This window comes from Molothrus ater, chromosome 3 (assembly GCF_012460135.2).
Source record: "Molothrus ater isolate BHLD 08-10-18 breed brown headed cowbird chromosome 3, BPBGC_Mater_1.1, whole genome shotgun sequence".
Classification (NCBI taxonomy): Eukaryota; Metazoa; Chordata; class Aves; order Passeriformes; family Icteridae; genus Molothrus; species Molothrus ater.
Genome location: NC_050480.2, coordinates 33,687,406 through 33,706,462, shown reverse-complemented (window position 1 = coordinate 33,706,462; position 19,057 = coordinate 33,687,406). Strand labels below are relative to the sequence as shown.

The window sequence follows — 19,057 nt, the reverse complement described above, 5'->3', positions numbered from 1 at the left end:
GCTAAGCCCCAGTAGCCAAACCCTTTGTAATTCACCTATAGGTTTTACTGGCACCCACTACATTTACCCAATTTAGCTAAATCAAACAATACCAAGATTAAATACTTACACCATCAAATTCTATTAAAAATTCTGTTTTTAGACGCCTGCTAGCATCATGTTCACCTTCTCGTCTTTCACACAAAAGGCTATCAACTTCATCTAAAAAACAAAGAAATACATCTTAACTAAGCATACAACATCAAAATTTTTGTATTTGCCTAAGTTCCTTTGCTAATATAAGGCTCCATTAAGGAAGACCAGATCTTCATTCTTTAGGAGACAGACAGATCTTAGGAAAGTTTAAAAACCTGTGTGAGGTTTTGGCCTTTGAATAGGTAATACCAAGCACAAGTGAGAGGGGGAAAAAGAAATCTTTCTGATGACAAACTACTACTCAGGACAAGAAAAATATATTTTCATGTTTGAAGTTTAATGGACTCACTCTGTAAAGCCAGTACAGTATTTTTCTTTTAGAGAGCACCTCTTCCCACTATTACCACCAACTAAATAACATAACAGTAATCTATCTAACATGCTTTATATGAACTACTGATTGCCCAGCAGGTCATATCTGAGACAGTTGTCCTGAGCTGCAAAATTACCCAAAAGAAGTTTACCCAACTATTCCAATAGTTAACTACTTACTAATCTTTGGTAAGCAAGATTATTTAAGAAAGTAAATAAAAGTTAAAATTTAAGTCTTACCAATAAAAATTATAGAAGGTTGAAGTTCTCTGGCTACTGCAAATAGAGCACGCACCAGTTTCTCCCCTTCACCTACCTAAAACAACAAAAAACTGATTTTTAGGGGGTTAAAAATTTTTACTACATGACAGCTAACAGAAGGACCAACAGAAAATTGTGCTAGTAACCTACCACACTCAGTCCATTTATACATATTCAGATTATCACTGGTTCAGTACATACAATGGGATTGTTTACATCTTTAAAGAAACACTACACCTTCTCTTATGATTACAGCTGAGTTAACTGTCAAAAGATTTTGGTGCCTAAATTACCAGAGTGAAAGAGAGCTGGGACCAAACTAATCCATTTTTTAAGGATGGAAAATCCCACAACCACTCATCTGCATTACTGCCATTGCCAAGCTGGAAAAACCTTTGACACTGCTTTATCACAAGCACAAACCAAATTTTTTTTTACTTCACTAGTCACTTTTTAAAAACTATGTTCATTATAGGCTAACAGTTCACCAAGGACTCATCAGAAGTCTCTGGTTTTCTTAAGCTCCAATTAAAGCATGGGTGTTTTCAAATCAATGTATTTTACAGCCACTACTTACATATTTTGAAGTCAGACTCGCTGCACTGATGTTAAAGAAAGTAGCATTTGATTCTGCAGCAACTGCTTTGGCCTAGGAAAGGAGGGAAAAACAAAAACACTTTTAAAAGCTATCATACTGAAGATAGTTCTCTGCATCTGCAGTGACCACTCATGTCCTGATGGACAGTTTTGAAAACCCCTATTTCTTCAAAGGGAGCACCTTGTAAATGGTTCAGAAAACTTCTATCCAGGTCACTTACAAATGAGAATGGCTATGCAGTCACACCAACAGGGAAATGTCCATAGACTTTTCTAATCCCCTTAGCTCCATAGCCAACTACAACTTGCTATGGAAGAATAAAATTCTTCATTTCCTTTCAATTTATCCTGAATAGAAATCTAAGTCAATTTTAACTAATTTAGGGTGGTAATTTAAGGCATCGGTTGGATCAAATCACATAAAAAATATAGTGTTTTTTCCCCTTCTTTATCTATGCAAAAGCTGTTTTCAGAGGAAAGCTAGGGAAAACAGTCAGTTGGAATGCTCATTCAGACTACCCTCTGCTTTAACAGTTTCACCATATTCAAGACATTATGATTGCCTGCTTATAGAACCTAATTTTAGTGATTAGCAATTATATTCCAGTATGTCAAACATAACAGATGAGCTGCTCTACATTCACACTCCTGCACTTGAGGGCTGATCCAGCTCCAGTGTCAGCAGGAGTGCAGCTGCAGCCTCACCATGTGATCAGGACGATGTGGCTGGCTCAGCCGCATCAGGACACTCAACGCTCCCTGCCTGATGCACAGCCATGGAGCTCCAGTTCCCTGGATCTAGCACATCAGGCTGAGGAAAAAAGCTCTGGCTAGGCAGCTCCACAGATCTTACACTCTTTGCACAGCAGTGTGCAAGTGAGACAATCCCTTTTTTTGCTAAAGTGCTCCCTCCTCATTTCCAAAATGTACTTCTAGTATGTTTCAGTGGAGAGCAGATAATTTCTGATCAATCACTGCTATACAAAAAAATGAAGCCACTTCCTTTTACTCTCTCTGAAAATGAAACCTGGACTTGCTGGTTTAAAATATTACTTGTCATAATGAAAATAATAAAAGAGAGAACAGTTTAGCAATTCCCTCCGTAAAATCCACGGTTAAGAACAATTTTGCCCTTTTATGTATGAAATGACACCATAATATATATTCTGTAAGAATGTACAGTTTACTAGTCCAAGCCCCAAACTGAAAGCCATCCCTTGTGGTTACATTTTAAGCCCACCAACTCATGCAGGAAGTGATTTTCTCACCAACATTGTCTTCCCATTTCCTGGTGGGCCAAACAGCAATAAACCACGTGCAGGAGCTCTCAGACCTGTAAATAACTGAAAAGGACATCATCATAAGTTATCATCAAAGATTTGAAGAATATGTTACTTTACCTTTGCAAGAAAATGGTTTAAGACTGAGGACACTGGCTAGTACTGACAGTAACAGTAGCAGTGAGTGCCACAACAGTGCAGGCTTTGAGAGAACTACACTCTGATACTAACTTGACCTAATGCACACCACTATTGTTTCCCACGCAGCAGCTAAATTATGTTGTAATTTTTCTGTGCCTGGATGCACTGTGCAAGCAGTTTAAAACACTTTCCACAAGACAGACTAGCCTATCAAGTTTAAAGATTCAATTCCAGTTAAAAAGGGAGTAATGAAGGTGTACAATGGAGAGTTAAAGTAGTGTTCTTACTAATTCCATATGGAAGAGCTCCTTAATCTTTCCTTATTAAATGAAACTTGAGAAGACAAGCTTTCAACAAAATTACTTAAAATATTACTTAACAACCACCTACTCTCTCTATGCTACTGACAGTCATATCTCTCTCTCACTTCTCACTAGATTCATCTTTCCTACTCTATAAAATCCAGGATCACACCTAGGGCAAGCAAGTCTACAAATTCTCACAGAATACATAACTTTTAGTTATTACTCTTGACTATTTTTCTCTAGCACTTTGTCTTTATCCCTTCCCTCAAAAGTCTCAGAATTTCTTTTTTGGTCTCAATACTCACCCCTCCCTTCCAGCTTCCAGTAATTCCAATAAACAAAGCAAAAGCAATAGGAGGGTATCTCATATACATCCCACATGTAATTAGCACTGTCTGTAGGCATTCCTTTCCACAATATCCATGACAACACATAGCTCCATTTCCAGTGTTATATTTCTGTCCTGACTGACCAACATGTGTTTTCTCTTATCATTTCATCATCCACAGTATTTTGTTTGTGCTTGACTCTGATCCCTAAAAGTAGTTACCCAGCTATTCACTAAGTGAACACTCCAGAGCTTCTGCTTTCCATGCTGCTTACCACCATGTGCATTTATTGTCTGACTTCTTTTGCTTGAAATAATTCTTGGGGAGTTCAACCATTTTCACACAGCCCAGACCAAATCTGTAACTTTTTCTCACCTTGATCATCACCTACAGTTCAGCTGCACTGACATTTATTACTGAGATACACAAAGCTTTTCAAGTTTTTGTTAACAAGGTAATTATACTTAACATGGTCTGAACTGCTAACATTTCAATAGCATCTTACCACTGAAATGGTTTCAACCAATGTTTCCTGCTTATGTACCCCAACTTTTGCTCTCCTACAAAAATACCACTGGCTTGTTAAATATGAATTTGAGTTCAAAACTCATTAAGACCAAAACTGAACTAGTGTTAACTTACAAAGTATCCCCCTACAGTTGCCACACCTACTGTGCTCATTTATAAAGAATAAAATCAACCCTCTCTACTTCCAAGGAAAGTTTAAAAATTCATGGGATTCTCTGTCCTTATTACATCTCAACCTACACCAAGGTCAGGCCCATTGCAATATGAGACAACCTTATTGAATATACCATGTTACTGGAAAAGCTACTCCAAGCCTCCCATCTCCAAGTCCTTCCCACCCAGCTCACAGTGTTGGTGTCACTGAACAACACACTTGACATACTATTGCACTGCAGTAACAGAGATGCTATAATGACATCTTCCTTCTGCATAACAACATCTGAGCACACACATTTGTTGCCAAAGCTTTTTTCTCCTTACAGCTCATATTTCTGTGATGCTATGCCAGGTTTAAGGTTTCTTCCCTATGCTGCTTCAAAACCAGTAGCTGCATTAAGAGGAAAACCATAGGGCAACTCCAGCCACCTGTCCACATAACAAATGAGACACACAAGCAAACAAAAAGTACAAACAGCAATTTTTCTTCAATAATCACAGAATCATAAAGAGGGACTGGGTTGGAAAGAACTTGGAAGATCATCTACATCCAGCTTCCCTGTCATTTTCCACTAGAGCACACTGCTCAAAGCCCCCTCCAATCTGGCTTTGGACAACTCCAGGATGGGGAATCCATAACTTCTCTGGGCAACCTGTTCTAGTGTCTCATCATCCTCACAGTGAATAATTTCTTCATAATATCCAAATCTAAACCTACTCTCAGTTTGAAGCCATTTTCCCTTGTTCTGTCACTACCTGCCCTTGTAAACAGTTCCTCACCACTTTTCTTTTAGGTCTCCTTCAGGTACTGAAAAAATGTAGTAAGGTCAGCCTGGAGCCCTCTCTTCTCCATGCTTAACAACCCCAATTCTCAGCGTTTCCTTACAGGAGAGGTGCTCCAGCCCCCTGATTCTGCTGTTCCTCCTCTGGACTTGCTCCAACAGGCCCATGCCCTTCCTGTGCTGGGGAGCCCAGAACTGGACACTCCAGCTGGGATCTCATGAAAGCACTATAGGAAATCATTACATGCAATTTCCTCAAAAGTACTGCAACTTTTAGTGAGTTCAGCTTTAGAAAATGACCAATTTTTTTTTTTCCTTAAAAGTAGCTCAGAATATTCCAGTAGTATGCAGACTAGGCCCGAATTTAAACAGTCACAGTAATTGAGGTACCACCTATGATAAATAAAAGCCTAAATGATCAACTTCCATACAGCCAAGTAAAGAGGAAATCTGCCCTCAAATGTTATATATCTCAGTGTATTTGGTTGTTCACTACACTTCTTTGTATCCCTTCCATCTGTGAATAAAATATTCAGTGTCTGACCAACACACTCACAGAGAGGATGACCATAATAACAGTAACATATTTCCAAACAGAGAGTGTCACAACCTAATTTACCTACACAAACCTCTCCCATATCACCCTTCCAGTTTGGGGCTTTGTCCCTTACATGGCCATATAGGGCTGGAGACACAGCTATAGCTATCTGGAACAGTCAGCCTGACAAACAGTGAGAATTTTTGTTTGTTTGCTTTTGCTTTTTTTTGTTTTATGGGGTTGTGGGGGTGTTTTGGTTTTAGTTTCTTTTAGGAGTTTGTGGTTTGCTGATTTGATTTGGGCTTGGGTTTTTTGGGGGTTTCTTTTTTTTTTTCTTGCTCCAGTCACCTTCTGCAACATCGATTAACCAGAAGACAAGGAATTTCATGGCAGTATTTTACACATAAATCCTATATTCCCCTTTTCCAAGATGGCTAGGACCCCACAGCTACTCATAGCTGCATAATCAGTAAAAACAGGATTCAAGAATCATCATTTCATGCATGAAGAACAGCACATTTCATTCATCCTGTCACAGATTGACAACAATATCCAGTTGCTTACCTCAGGTCTAAGAGAAGGAAGGATAACAATTTCTTGCAAAGCTTGTTTAGCCAGTTCCTGCCCTGCAATATCATCAAATTTGACAGCTGGCCCACTAACAAAGAAATGGAATACTAATTAGTCTAACAATGAGATACTCTTTTTCAGCTGCAGCTGACTAATTTAATGCATTTGACTATTTATACAGAACCCTTTTGAGAAAATCTACAACTTATATTGTTAAGTATTTTAAAACATTCTTTTGCCGAAGTAACAATAATAAAAACCCAACCAAAAAATCCCCAAGAAAACTCAACAAAGTAGAAGTACTAATTTCATTCCAATTGGACCAAGATTGTACTGAATGTAAAACTGATTTGCTGGATTGAAAAGCCTACTTTTCTTCATACTTACCTATCAACAACTTCATTTAGGATAAGATTAGCCAGGTTGCTGTCCACATTTCTAAATATCTTAGTGTCTTTCTTTTTTCGAGGAGCAGTGGTAGGAGTAGAAGGCTTATTTGCTCTGCTATTTTTAGGAGCGGCCTGGAGAGGGGGGGAAGAAAAAAAAACCAAAACCCCCAGATTAATACTTTGAAAGTGTAGTGTTAAATAAAGTAAGACCATTTCATTTGCTCCAGTAAAAAGCATGTTCACAAATACCCAATATTCTACTGCTGTATTTTGCTACAAATCATACTATCATATCAGTCAGCCATAAGTAGGCTATCTTAGGGTCCAGTGGTGAAGTATCTTTAGTTTGAGGGTTTTTTTGTTTGATAATTCATTTATTTAACTACAGTATTTTCCCCCAGCATACTCTGGAAGTAAGCATCAGAAAGCATTTCAGGTTCTCAATACCTATAAGCAAGAATTCCTACTACTGTTGTACTTTGTACTTTTAAGCCACTTAAAAGTCTTCATATTATAGCAGCAATAATGCTTTAGCAGAACAGTTAGGTTCAGTCCATTCTGCTCTTTATTCCACTTTACTGGGTAATAAAGATGGAAGGGAAAAAGATAGGTCAAAAGAAATGCTCTAATTTTCTGTATTCTTACTGTAGGACTTCTGTGCTTCAGTCCCAGCCTAAGCATAATTTGCTTTTCAATGTGGTTGCAAAACAACCTGTGCATGCATGCATGCTTTGGAAGAGAAGAACATGTAGGGGGAAAAGTCTTGTAGTTCTGGAATAAGAGGTTTTCCCCTCTATCTTTTACATACTAGAAGTAACATTTATTTTTCTTCTAGGTAACTTTCACTCACTTCCCATGCAATTTTAAAAACAAGTAGTATTTATTACTGTGATTATACTTAAAATCCTTTTTCCCATGCACCCACCTGATGCCCTCCAATTTCTAAAATCCACTCTGCAGCATCCCTCAAGAGGCCTGGCTAAAAATTTGGAATTTCAGTTTTTTCAAAAACTTTCTGCTGCTACAATACTGCAATTAAGGCATTAAATCCAAAGCTTCTTCTGGAATTTACACTTGATTTTTCAAGTGTATACTTCCATATTTATCCTCACTATACCTTGTGAGCTGAAGGTGTAGGATTAGGTGCTGGTCTAGACACAGATGATGATACCCCACTGTAGCTGGGCGTTCTGTGGTGACCTGAAAGGCCTGTGGATCCAGTTTTTGCAACAGTCTTTGAACGAGGAAGGGAATTACTCGTGTGTGTTAGGGGGTCCTTCTTTTTTGGAACTGCTCCACTTTCTATAAAGAAAACCAGTGTTGTATGAACATTTGCAGCAGTCATACTTTACCATCAACTGCAAGTAGAAGATAGAATTGTTGAAACATATAATACTGCATTATAGAAGAACAACACACATTTCTAAAGAGATTTAGTGTTTTTAAGGGGATATTGACTGCTGTTTTCACCTACAGATAAAATTCTAAATTTTAGCTCTCAAAATTAACCCTGTTTAGCCATCTTAAAAAAGCCAGAGATAACAGTCCCATTATCAAGGGAAGAACACCATCTACTCCTTATGATGCAAAGTCTTCTGCTGTCTTCTTTCCCAAGAACTCTTAAAAATAATCATGGCACTATCCCCCAGATTTCAAGCCTTTAGATTCTGAGTATTGATTCTTTAAGTGATGTAAGCAGGCTAGTTAATTGGATGCCAGTTAACATTATCTAGCACCTTCCACACAGAAGCTTCACCAAAGCATTTTAATCTGGAAAAATTACAGTAGTAGTTATACTTGCAAGTGACTGTCAGGTGTTTTTTCTTTCAACTTGCTTCCACTTTAGCAATCTTGAGGTGTAAGTAAATTCCGAATGGAGCAGTCTGAAGCAGCTTACCTTCCTACATTAAAAATTAAGTCTTAAACTACATTTAAACATCACCAGACATTCCACTCACACTACTTATTCACCTCCATGATGAAGCAGAAAAGTCTCAAATTAGGTGACAGATAAACTTGAAATATTGGCCACAGGCCATCAAACTACAAAAAGTCATTCTGGTTCAGAGTAAGCAAAATAGCACTTCATGTCTATGTTCTCCATATGGGATACAGGGTAAAATAAAGTTCCTTGGCACAGAAATGACAAGTGTAAAACATCAAATCAGAGATTAAGAGGTAAGAAGGTGGTACAGCAAGCAGGCAGGTTGGTCAGGTTGGTTAATGATTAGAGCATAGTTTGAGATTAGGGTATTTTTTGTGGTTGGGAATACACTACTGGAAACTGTCTAGTACAGTACTGTTGTCTGCAATGGAAACTATAAATACTGTGTTATTTCATATCCTTTTAAAAGGATTAAGGAGTCTTTTGATTAGGTAAGAGAAATAGGGCATCAGAGGGAAGGAAGCTCAAAATAGATTTCAGCTATTTCAGTGTCTTCACTAGGATTGTAGAAATTTGCAACTCAATTTGACCTGCTAGTCTTAAGAAACAGGGCAAAGAACTCTGATTTTTAAGGAAATTAGTGATTCTAAGAAGAATTTTCAACTTAAAACACTGCAGTTCAGTGAAAAATACTTTAAGTAAAAAGCCTCATAATTTTAAATGTTGTGTTTAAAAAACTCAAAGAATACTTCAGTCAAACAGTATTATGGAAGGATCAACTAATTACTGCTATGTTCTCAGCCTCTTTAAACATACTACCAGGACCCAATCTCTACACAGCCTGCAGGTAGCCTTAACAGTTCAGTGAAAAAGTTTCTAAAGCCCTTCTTCATCACAAATCTATCCCTTTTTAGAGTTACAGAAACTCTGCTGGGGTCACAATAAACAGCGCAGATGTATCAATATGCAAGAAACAAGGCAACTTGACTAATATAATTAAGTATATTTACCTGTATTATGTTTCTTCTTAGAAACAAATGAACAAACAATAAACAAGAAAAACCACCAAAACTGGCTACTGTGACTAAACCACACACAGCTCCAGCGCTGGATCCATTTATTTAGTCATTCCTGCACAGGAATTTCCAAGTCAAAAACTCTTTAAAATGAGGTATACTTACTAACTTTCAAGTTCAAAAAGAGTATATGAATCTGCTAACACATCTAGCTACTCAGCACTTTGACTGGTCCAATTTAATCAATAGGTGGCATTCAGTTTGGTTGGTTTTTTTTAGCCCACCTCAACCTCATTTGCACAGCTTGAAGTCAACATAGGAAGGCTTCAAAAACCAAAATTAGTTTTTCTCCATGTCCTTCACCCTAACATGCTGCTCAATTACCCCACTCTCCCAAAACCACTCCCACACATTGAGAACAATACACAGATCCTGCAATTTTGAGGGTCATAAAATTGCACAGGTAAGGAGTATTTCAGGAAGCTGGAAACAGATGGGAGGAAAGAAGGGAAAAGAGACAAGGTTTAATTCAAATTATTATTTACTCTAACTGCACCTCCAGGACCCAAGACCTGTAGGTTTACATGTTTTGCTGTCAGTCCTCATTGGTAGCACATGAAGAAGCACTGATGAACAACTCCTGAACAGAGCTGTTTGCTGAATGTCAATTCCAGAGGGAAGCTTCATTTTATATACAAATTTTCATTGAAGTAACAAATAAAAATGTTATCAGATAGTTCAGAATTACAGTTTCTATAAAGCTTATCTATTTCTAAAGCATGACTTAAGTGAACATCGCACATCAGACAGTTCCCACTATGCAAGACACATATTTTGCTGAAAAAACCCCCCAAACACATTTCTTACCCATTTTTATTTGTTATCTACTGAAAGTCTGGAAATACACAGCAAGTGACTTTAATGCCTAGTATCTCCAGCAGCATTTTGCCAAATGTTTCACTGTTCTGTATAAAACAATAAGGAAGTACCTAAAATATGTTCTACTTGTAAATAGACACCATGGAATTTTTTCAAGTGTATTTGAAACACTGAACAGTTCAACTGTCTACTTCATACATACTTATAGAATAGTAATAGATGCTTAATCAGTTTGATTTTACTTTCTAATTCAGGACAGAATAATTTACTTCATAGCTCCAGGCTAACACCACTAGATTACACAGACATAATAGCTGTCTGGTCCTGAAAGCATCCCTGCAATTTTAATCTGCCATCCAAATACACACACAACACAAATTACAAACAAGCAAGTAGAAAAATTTTGTCTGAAGTTTTCTATTGGCTAAATTGTGATAAGATGCAGACAGAGGTGCCCATTTTCAGACTCCCTTACAGAAAGAATTTCTGTAAGTTATTATATAATATAGATACTTATTATGTTAAACTGGCTTTAAAGATTAAGTACAAATATGTTTGAAAAAATCTAAGAGAAGCTTGATTATATTAAATACCTGGAAATGCAAAAACAATCTTAAAATTATTCAACTGTAGCTCATTTATTTAATATAACAACATCCTTTATATTTCCAAAAAAGCAAACCCATTATTTTTTTTCTGCACTTAAACCAAATTAAAGCATATGTCAATAAACAAGTTTCTACTAGTCTCTGATTTCTTAAGCATTCAAAATAGAAGTTTAAATTCAAATTAACAGCAGCAATTCCAGTACCGCAGAACAATTTCCAGCCTTCAGTTGTGACATCTTAAAAATCATCAGGGAATACTCCTCAGAAATTCCCTACATATGCCTATTGAGAAGTAAGATAAAGGGACTAAAACAAGTTACTCTACATGGTCTGTGGACACCAAGTTGGAAGAAAAAATCTACCAGTCTAAAATTATCTGTAAGTTTATGTATGTCATTTCATTTTAAAAAACAGCAAAACCAAAAAACTTTAAATTGCTGCTTTAAACTTGCAGCAATTGCAAGACTGATCGTTATTCAGGATCAGCAATCACAACAGCCCCCAAAAATCGCAATTCTTCAAAAATTCAATTCAGATTTTTCAAATAGATAGATGCAAGCAATAAAAGCTATTTAACAGAAAGCTCCAGGAACTAAGAAGGACATGCTGCATGTTTTCAGTGGCAGCACAGCTACACAAGCCAGGAGTTAGAGCTGCTTTCCTTTCTGAACTGACAGATCCAAATTAGTCAAAGATCTGCTTTTGTCAAATTATGCTGTTAAAAACAATATTATCGCTACTTGTTCTTCCACTCAGGGAACTCCTTTGAAAACTTCAGTATTAAAAATAGAACTTCTGCACCATGACAAACACTGCCAGTATATGCCTACTGTTAAAGACATGCCAGCAACTCCTTCCATGTGAAAAATGAGGTAAAATACTAGCTAGCTGCACAGTACTCATGTTGAGGTAATAGAAATGTAATGCTCTGTCTGGCCATCCATCATGCTGGCATTTACACATCAAATGGTATGCACTGGGATTACTGTAACACTCTAAGTATTGTATGACAACTAAATGAGTTCATAAAACTCAAACTCTGCCTTTGGCAAGACTGGCATAATCTCCTTCCCTAGCTTGTTTTAAAAAAAGAAAACTACAATCCACAATGAAAAGGAAAACAACCACATTTGAGGGGGGAAAATACAGGTAAATTGTTTTACATCTAATTTAAAACTGCTATGAGAAGAAGAATGATGAATAATAAATTAATATTATTTCCAAGTACAGGTTGGGTTCAAGGCTACTTGTTATTACTCTTTAGACAAGTTACTGCATAGCCCTCTGCAACTAGGGCAGGTGATACTACTGCCATGAGGTCTTGAAAAACCTCAGTATAAAACTGGAAGATAAACTTCCTAGAAAAATCTCTACCTATTCATGTAAGTTTGGAAACCACATATGCTGAAGATAGGGATGGGCAATCATTTGTGTTAGAATCAAGTAAATTGGGGAGGAAGGCTGACACAAATACTATCTTAAGAGAAGGAAGAATCTCAAACCAGTAGCACTTTGGAAATAGAAAAAATGTGCAACAAGGCTGTGAGAATAGTACCTTACTCAAAATTATGAAGCAAAAACATCTGTAAAGTCTTTGGCCTTTAAAGGCAAATAAATTAAAGCAATGAAATTTTAGACCAATGATGGACAAAAAGGTACTTTGTTTATGTTAAAACTAAGAATGACCATGTATCATACTTCATAAAATCCTGAACTTTTAAAAAGCCCAACCTGATTAGGCAACAGGGCAGGTAACACTTCCCACAGATAGAAAACTAAGCTTATGCCAAAGCCCTGTGGCTCAACACCTCTGAAGTACCTCTACCTTCTCAGGCAGAGACAACAGCCCTCTTATCTGAAGTAGCCGCAAACTGATTTTGTAGTTTTCTAAGAAACCCTGTCATCTACTTTGTGTTTTTAAATTATTAGAGCTGTCCATATGAAAATATTGTTTTACATGTATAAAGGAAAAACAACAGCAAGATGATTAGCAGATTGAAGCATAACCACCTATTTATATTGCTTTTAAGAAAAAAAGTGTATTACTTACAAAAAACACTCCCTCACCCCACACCCCAAAAAGACAGAAAAAGCAAGCACAAGAGCATAGGCACCAACCATTTAAGAAATCCAGATGCCTGCTAATAACCTGACTTTCATGGTACTATATCAGGGATCCCACAGCTGCAAACATTCCATACTTTGGGTAACCCTTGGACTAGCACAACTTTTGTTTATGGACAAAAAAAGTTCATTTCTGCTATATTAATAAGTTTGGTTCAGTCTTCTGGGAAAGGATTAAAACAACATTCTTTGACAAAATGCAAGAGCTGCTGTCATTCTCCCCTCATTTCAATTGCATCTCACTTCCTTGATGTAAAAACCCCCAAAAATTTTAAGTTGCTTAATGCATATTCACAATATCATAAAGGAAGAGCTAATTAATGTAGGCACAACGTATAAGCTATATATCCAACACTGACACTTTCTAAAACAGGTTTAATGTAATTCCTTGAAGAATATTACATGAGAAATATTTTCTAAAATCTTGCCTTAGTAAATAGATTTGAATTCTAGGACAGTCATTTAAGAGAAAACTGAATACTACAAAATAAAACAGTGTTGTCAAAGCCATGGAAAGTATGGAATGTATTTTACACAAAGCCTTTAAAAACAGAAGTATGAATAATTTTATTTTAAAGCTGGCAGGGCCAGAATATAGCATTGCATTATTTTGCCTTGTAACACACCAGGAACTGAGAGACATCCCCTCAATAGGTGCTGGTAAAACCAAACCCACCTGACTGGAGATGTCCATTGCGGCATGCCAGGTTAGTACTGTCATTATAGACCTCCATTTGCGGCTTGGAAATTTGCAAAACTGCCTGCAGCTTCTCTACATAGTAGAACAGAGGGGGAGGGAGGAAAAAGGACAAAATAAACAAACAAAAACAAAAAATGAACCAAGAAAATTTATGTATGTTGAATACAGAAATGTCAAGTTTGGCTTTGTTATAGTTAAAGATAAAAGGAATATTTCTACCTATTCTACACATTCAGCAAATGTGTAAGAAAACTCTGTTAGTATGAGCATGACTGAAAACAGCTTTAAAACTCGCCCTCTATGGCTGAGTTAATTACAATCTTTCCAGTCTAGTGATTGCAGTTACTGTTAAACACAATGTTCAGGATTAACTCAATTTAATTTAATAAATATTCATGTTGATAACACATTTCTGAATGTCCTTCTCAAAGTGTTACTTTTGACCAGGTGCAAAGAGTCCTCACTTGTCTTCATAATAAATGTTCCACTTAAGTAGTAACAGCTAGTCAACATTTTACAGAAACCTTCAAACTTCAAGCAGGACACCATATACACATTACAACGATGCCATTTGACACCTCTATTTAGATATTTAATTGCCTTGAAATTAAGTCAATAAAATTGTCATGCAAATTGTGTTCTTTAGGAAGATTAACAGAAACATCTGAATACAGTATTTATAAAGCTAAAGATTAAGGAGAAAGTAATGAGAGAAGTAATGAGAAACAGCCAAACCATAAGTCAAAGAGGTGTAAGGCTGCAAACACCAAAGAAAAGTTAAGGACTACTTGTTCTCTGCAGTCCAGCTACCACTCCTGCTTTTCCCACTGCAGTTAAAAACCTCTAGGCCATACCTTTGGGTACCTCTCCCATCTTTATTTATTCCACACACACCCCTCTTGTTTTAAAAACCAACCATGGTCTGCAAGGATGTAATGCATACACTGCCAAGCTCTCTCGTTCCCTCCTGCTTTTTTTTTCCTTCTGCTCCCCCCACAAGACATAACACTACAAAGAAACTGCAAGAAAAGAGATGCCAAGTAGAAAAGCAAAAGCAATGTGCTCTGGTACTATGAAAGCATATATTGCAAAAGCAGACAAATTCTACTGAAAATGTACACAATTAAGGTCACAATTGTGTACACAAAAATGTACACAATTAATTAAATAACCTGGCTGGAGGAAGAAGTGCCATTCAGAGCCTGCCTATGGTACAACCAACAAGCATGAACATCACCTTCCTTAGGCTTCTTTACCTGTTACAGAACTCTCCCTAATCTTTCTCTTTTGCTCCTTTCTTCTTCCTGCTCTTCATCACTCACTGCTTAGCTTTCCTGAAAAGTATCCTTACACTTCATAGTTAAAGTGATGGCTTAATAACATTTAGGTTCAACAAGATGTAGCTTGGAATGAAAATTTATTAGTTACAGGCATTTATGAAAAGCTAAAGCTCAAGATTAGTATATGTACACAAAGTTTACTTCATTTTAAATTGAAGGCTTTAAACAGACAGAGTAAAGCAAAAAAATGTCAGTCACACAAGAACAGCCTGCAAACAACCACAAGCTCTGCAACTTCCAAGAAGTTACCCTCATAAGTTGTCCTCTCCAGACAGGTAAGGAAAATCCTTTTGGCAGGACTGACTGCAGACAATAAACTACTTTAGTGGACACAGCAGTGCCAAAGGAGGAGCAGAATGGTCTACTCCCTGCCCAGTGCACGCAAGGAACATACAGGAAGCTTAGGAAACAAAATTAGTATTCATAGACTTTGAAGATACTAGCCAATCCGTTGAGTTTTGGAAAACATTTCTGAGCTTAACAAAAAAAACAACTTTCTAGTGAGCAACCATAATAACATCAATTGGCTGGTGCAGGAGTTCAGGAAATGCTACTTGCTTCAATGCTACAATCTGACACCAGGGTTCTACTACAATTATCAATGCTTAGCTAGTTCCATATATTCAGGAACTCCAGCCAAAGAAAAAATGTAATCCAACTGTTGTCCAGCTTCAATTCAGAGTTCTCTCATCACATTACCTATCAACATTTCATTTTAGTATTGCACATAAAATTTCAAAAGGCAAATATATATCACCTTTCTTTAGGAACAGTATAGCTGTAGGCTCCTCTGGGATATCAAAAATAAATTGAGCTTTTAAATATTATTCCAGGGAATTATAGGATACCATCATCTTCCATTTAAATACTTTCTCCCTATTTTTCCAGACACTGACAGAAAGTTCGCAGATTCTCATTCATTATTTCACTTTCATGATACAACACTGACATAAACCTACCAAACAAACAGCACTGCAGCCACTGCCTTATTTAGGCAACACTAGAGCTTGAGTTCAAGGAAACTAAAAAAATGCTACCCTGTAACATGAGCCTGAAGCAAAAAGCACCATCTCCTCCAAGAAGTTAAATATTCCAAAAGGTGTCCATTGAAGACTGTACCTACACAGGCAGAATAGAGGAATATTAATACCCTCCAAAGAGGATACTGATGACAGATATTTGAATTATGTATCACATAACACTCTCAACCAAAATACTGAAGCTACACTAAATACACAGGAAGGCACTTATGACAGAAATCTGTGCCCCTACAGAAAGTCTCTGGAATGAGAGAACACAGATTGGTAAAACACATGAATAGCATTAGAATTGAATAGTGTTGCACTGACCATTACAGCCATCTATCTTTAGGAACAACAAGCTGCCAAGCTCTGTCTATCAACTGTAGAAAACAAATACCCTCCTGTCATTCTAAATACATCAAATTTAATGACTCTAACATGGGTGATAAGTCATCCAGTAGAGACTAGGTGTGTGAAGACCATCAAAGCAAGATTTAACCACACAACAAACATACCCTAAACCATGTCAAAAATCAGGATCCACTACCAAATCAAACAGAAGAAATTACAAGTCTCCTGACAGCCAGCACAACCCAAAATTGTCAATGGACTGTCAAAGCAATCAAGTCCCCTTGGGTTGACCTGAAACACACCAGCAGTCACTTTAGCTTTCAGACTGTGTTACAGGACAGCTTCAAACAGAGTAAGAGACATAATTTAGAGCCAGGATGAAAACAGGGCTCAAAGTAGAAAACCCATCATCCACAGTGGGTAGCTCCACCCTCTTCCAACATTGGAAGGCATCAGTGGTGTGATGACAGAGTGGCAACACATGGGTGTGATCAGACATCACACTCACCAGCAGTGTCCAACACCCCCATCAGAGGGGTCATGCAAATTAAAGGCATGTGTGATGTAACACAGGTGATGTACCAACACCTCAAAAAAACAAACCCTAAAAAACCAACAACTCTGAGCACTTTCAAGGGACAGCTGTAATCAGCATGATTTAATTTTAGTTTTCTATGTACTATCAATGTAACCTGCTTGACTAGATAGCATTTGAGTTAGGTAGTCTGCAATCTCATCTCCCTCTAGCAAGCAGGATGAAATATTTGGCATTATTGTCTGGTTTGCTTTATCTTTTCAGCTAATGTAATAAAGGACTTGCCTATTCTGACTTAAGAAAGGGAGAAATTCCACAAAGCAGACAACACTTATGAGTTCAATTCACAGAAAAAAATCACTTCATCTATCTGTAATAGCTTCAAGAGCCTCATGCTTAATTCAACTACAAAAGGATCTTTACAGGACTCAAAGACTTCCAAATACGTTACTATAAGTAACAGGCTGAAAGTGTGTTTAGAATGGCACATGGAATTCAACTCTAGATCACCTTAAATTTCTACAAAATCCATTAAAAATGACAGAAAAAAAAATATGCTGTCAATACTTCAAAGTTGGTTGGATGGCATAAAATATTACTCAAATAGAACCCTAATGATCAAACTTGTAGGGATTTAAAACCATTGAAATATCCTTCCAAACCACATCTTTTGCCTTCCTAAAGGGCACATGGCTTCACTTGCTCCTTTTTATCCAAATTTCGTTTTTAGGTACACTATGAAGCACATCCTCAGTAAAAATTAACAAGAACCTAGGCAAACCAAAGTGTTAAACTGGTAATTCAAAAATAAAAATAAATCATTATTTTACATCAACTAACGTAATAAACACTATTCTGTTTACCTTTCAATCTGCACTCTGAATGAAGCAAACAAATATGATCTGTAATCACACTTTCTGGTAGTAGAGATGAATATACTTCAACTCCAGGGGTTTTTTGTGGGTTTTATCCTATGTTTCTTTTCAATCAGATCACAGCAAGTAAGCAACTTACCAACACTGCAAGCACTACTAAAGTAATACAAGCAAGGATGAAGCACAACCCACAAAACACAAACACTGTTGCTTCAAGCCATACCTTACCAAAGATTGTTACATGTAATCCCTTTCACTCTACTGCTCCCTAGTTCATATTACGTCTAGAAGTCAGCCTTTAACCCTAGTAAGTGGAAAATATCTTTTCTCCATTTACTAAAACTATATGAAGAAACATCCATACTAAAGCATAGAAGACAGATGTCTCTTTCACCTCCTGTCCCCTTAACTTTTTTTCAAAAAATATTAAAGACATTAGGAACTCAAGGGAAACAAAAGGGGCTCACTTCCTTGGGATTGTCACAGCTTCCCTGTCAATCACCAGCTAGGACCACAGAACCATGAAGTGTAAGAGGAGAAAGGAGCCCAAGTTTTCCCATCTCCTCTATATGCTCCTAGAAGAGTGAGTTAGTAGAACTCCACACAGGAGAGGGTAAGATTAAAGTTGAGATATGCAAGTTAAAATCAAGTACATTTGTTAGTGTACCCTTGAAGAACAATTAAAAGAATATCCCTTATTTTACTTTTACTGACTGAACTGAAAGCATTTTCAAAGTTTTAAATTTAGAAGATGCACTACACAGGACAATGGTTCTGTTGTTTGATGGAAGGATTTTTACTCTGTTAAAAACTTATATAAAACATGTAATTTTAATAAAGCTAAAGCTATACAACACTATGCTTCTGAAAAATATGACCGTACCTTCTAATTTTAAAATAGAACACTACTAGAAAATAATCAAGAAAATTAGAATTTCACAACCTTATGGCCTACATGATATTAAAGAATTATTATTATCATCATCATTATTATTATTTACCAATAAAAAGGAAAATTGTTAATATAAGTGACAGCAAAATCAACAGAACATGAAGTAGTTACACTTGCAAGAAGCACACTTGGCACCCATGATCAGCAATATATCATAAATTTCACTACAGTACTAACAGAAAAATCCTGAACAAACTCCATTAGGAGTTAATCAAGACTTCCTCATTTTATGAGTCAAGTGTGCTACGATATAAAGACTTTTCAGTTACTTTTACACCTGAAAGTGGGTCATGAAATTCCATTTTCAAAATCCATCAACAGCACTTACTCCCAACTGAAAATTAAACTAAAGAGACCCTACAAAGATAATGACTCCTTCACTTTAAA

General features: G+C 36.8%; 1 protein-coding gene across 6 annotated transcripts in view; it reads right to left on the bottom strand.

Moving 5' to 3' along the window:
* The window catches only part of SPAST (spastin), a 38,896-nt gene that overhangs the window by 13,854 nt on the left and 5,985 nt on the right, over positions 1–19,057 (bottom strand). For 3 of the 6 annotated variants that reach the window (XM_036379741.2, XM_036379742.2, XM_036379746.2), the window contains 8 exons: positions 13,572–13,667; positions 7,501–7,685; positions 6,382–6,515; positions 5,989–6,082; positions 2,634–2,708; positions 1,346–1,417; positions 748–823; positions 110–201 (listed from right to left, as the gene is read on the bottom strand). In XM_036379741.2, coding sequence (XP_036235634.1) covers positions 110–201; positions 748–823; positions 1,346–1,417; positions 2,634–2,708; positions 5,989–6,082; positions 6,382–6,515; positions 7,501–7,685; positions 13,572–13,667 — 824 coding nt within the window. The remainder of the gene's footprint in view (positions 1–109; positions 202–747; positions 824–1,345; positions 1,418–2,633; positions 2,709–5,988; positions 6,083–6,381; positions 6,516–7,500; positions 7,686–13,571; positions 13,668–19,057) is intronic. The other 3 variants (XM_036379744.2, XM_036379745.1, XM_036379747.2) reach the window with 1 other exon arrangement.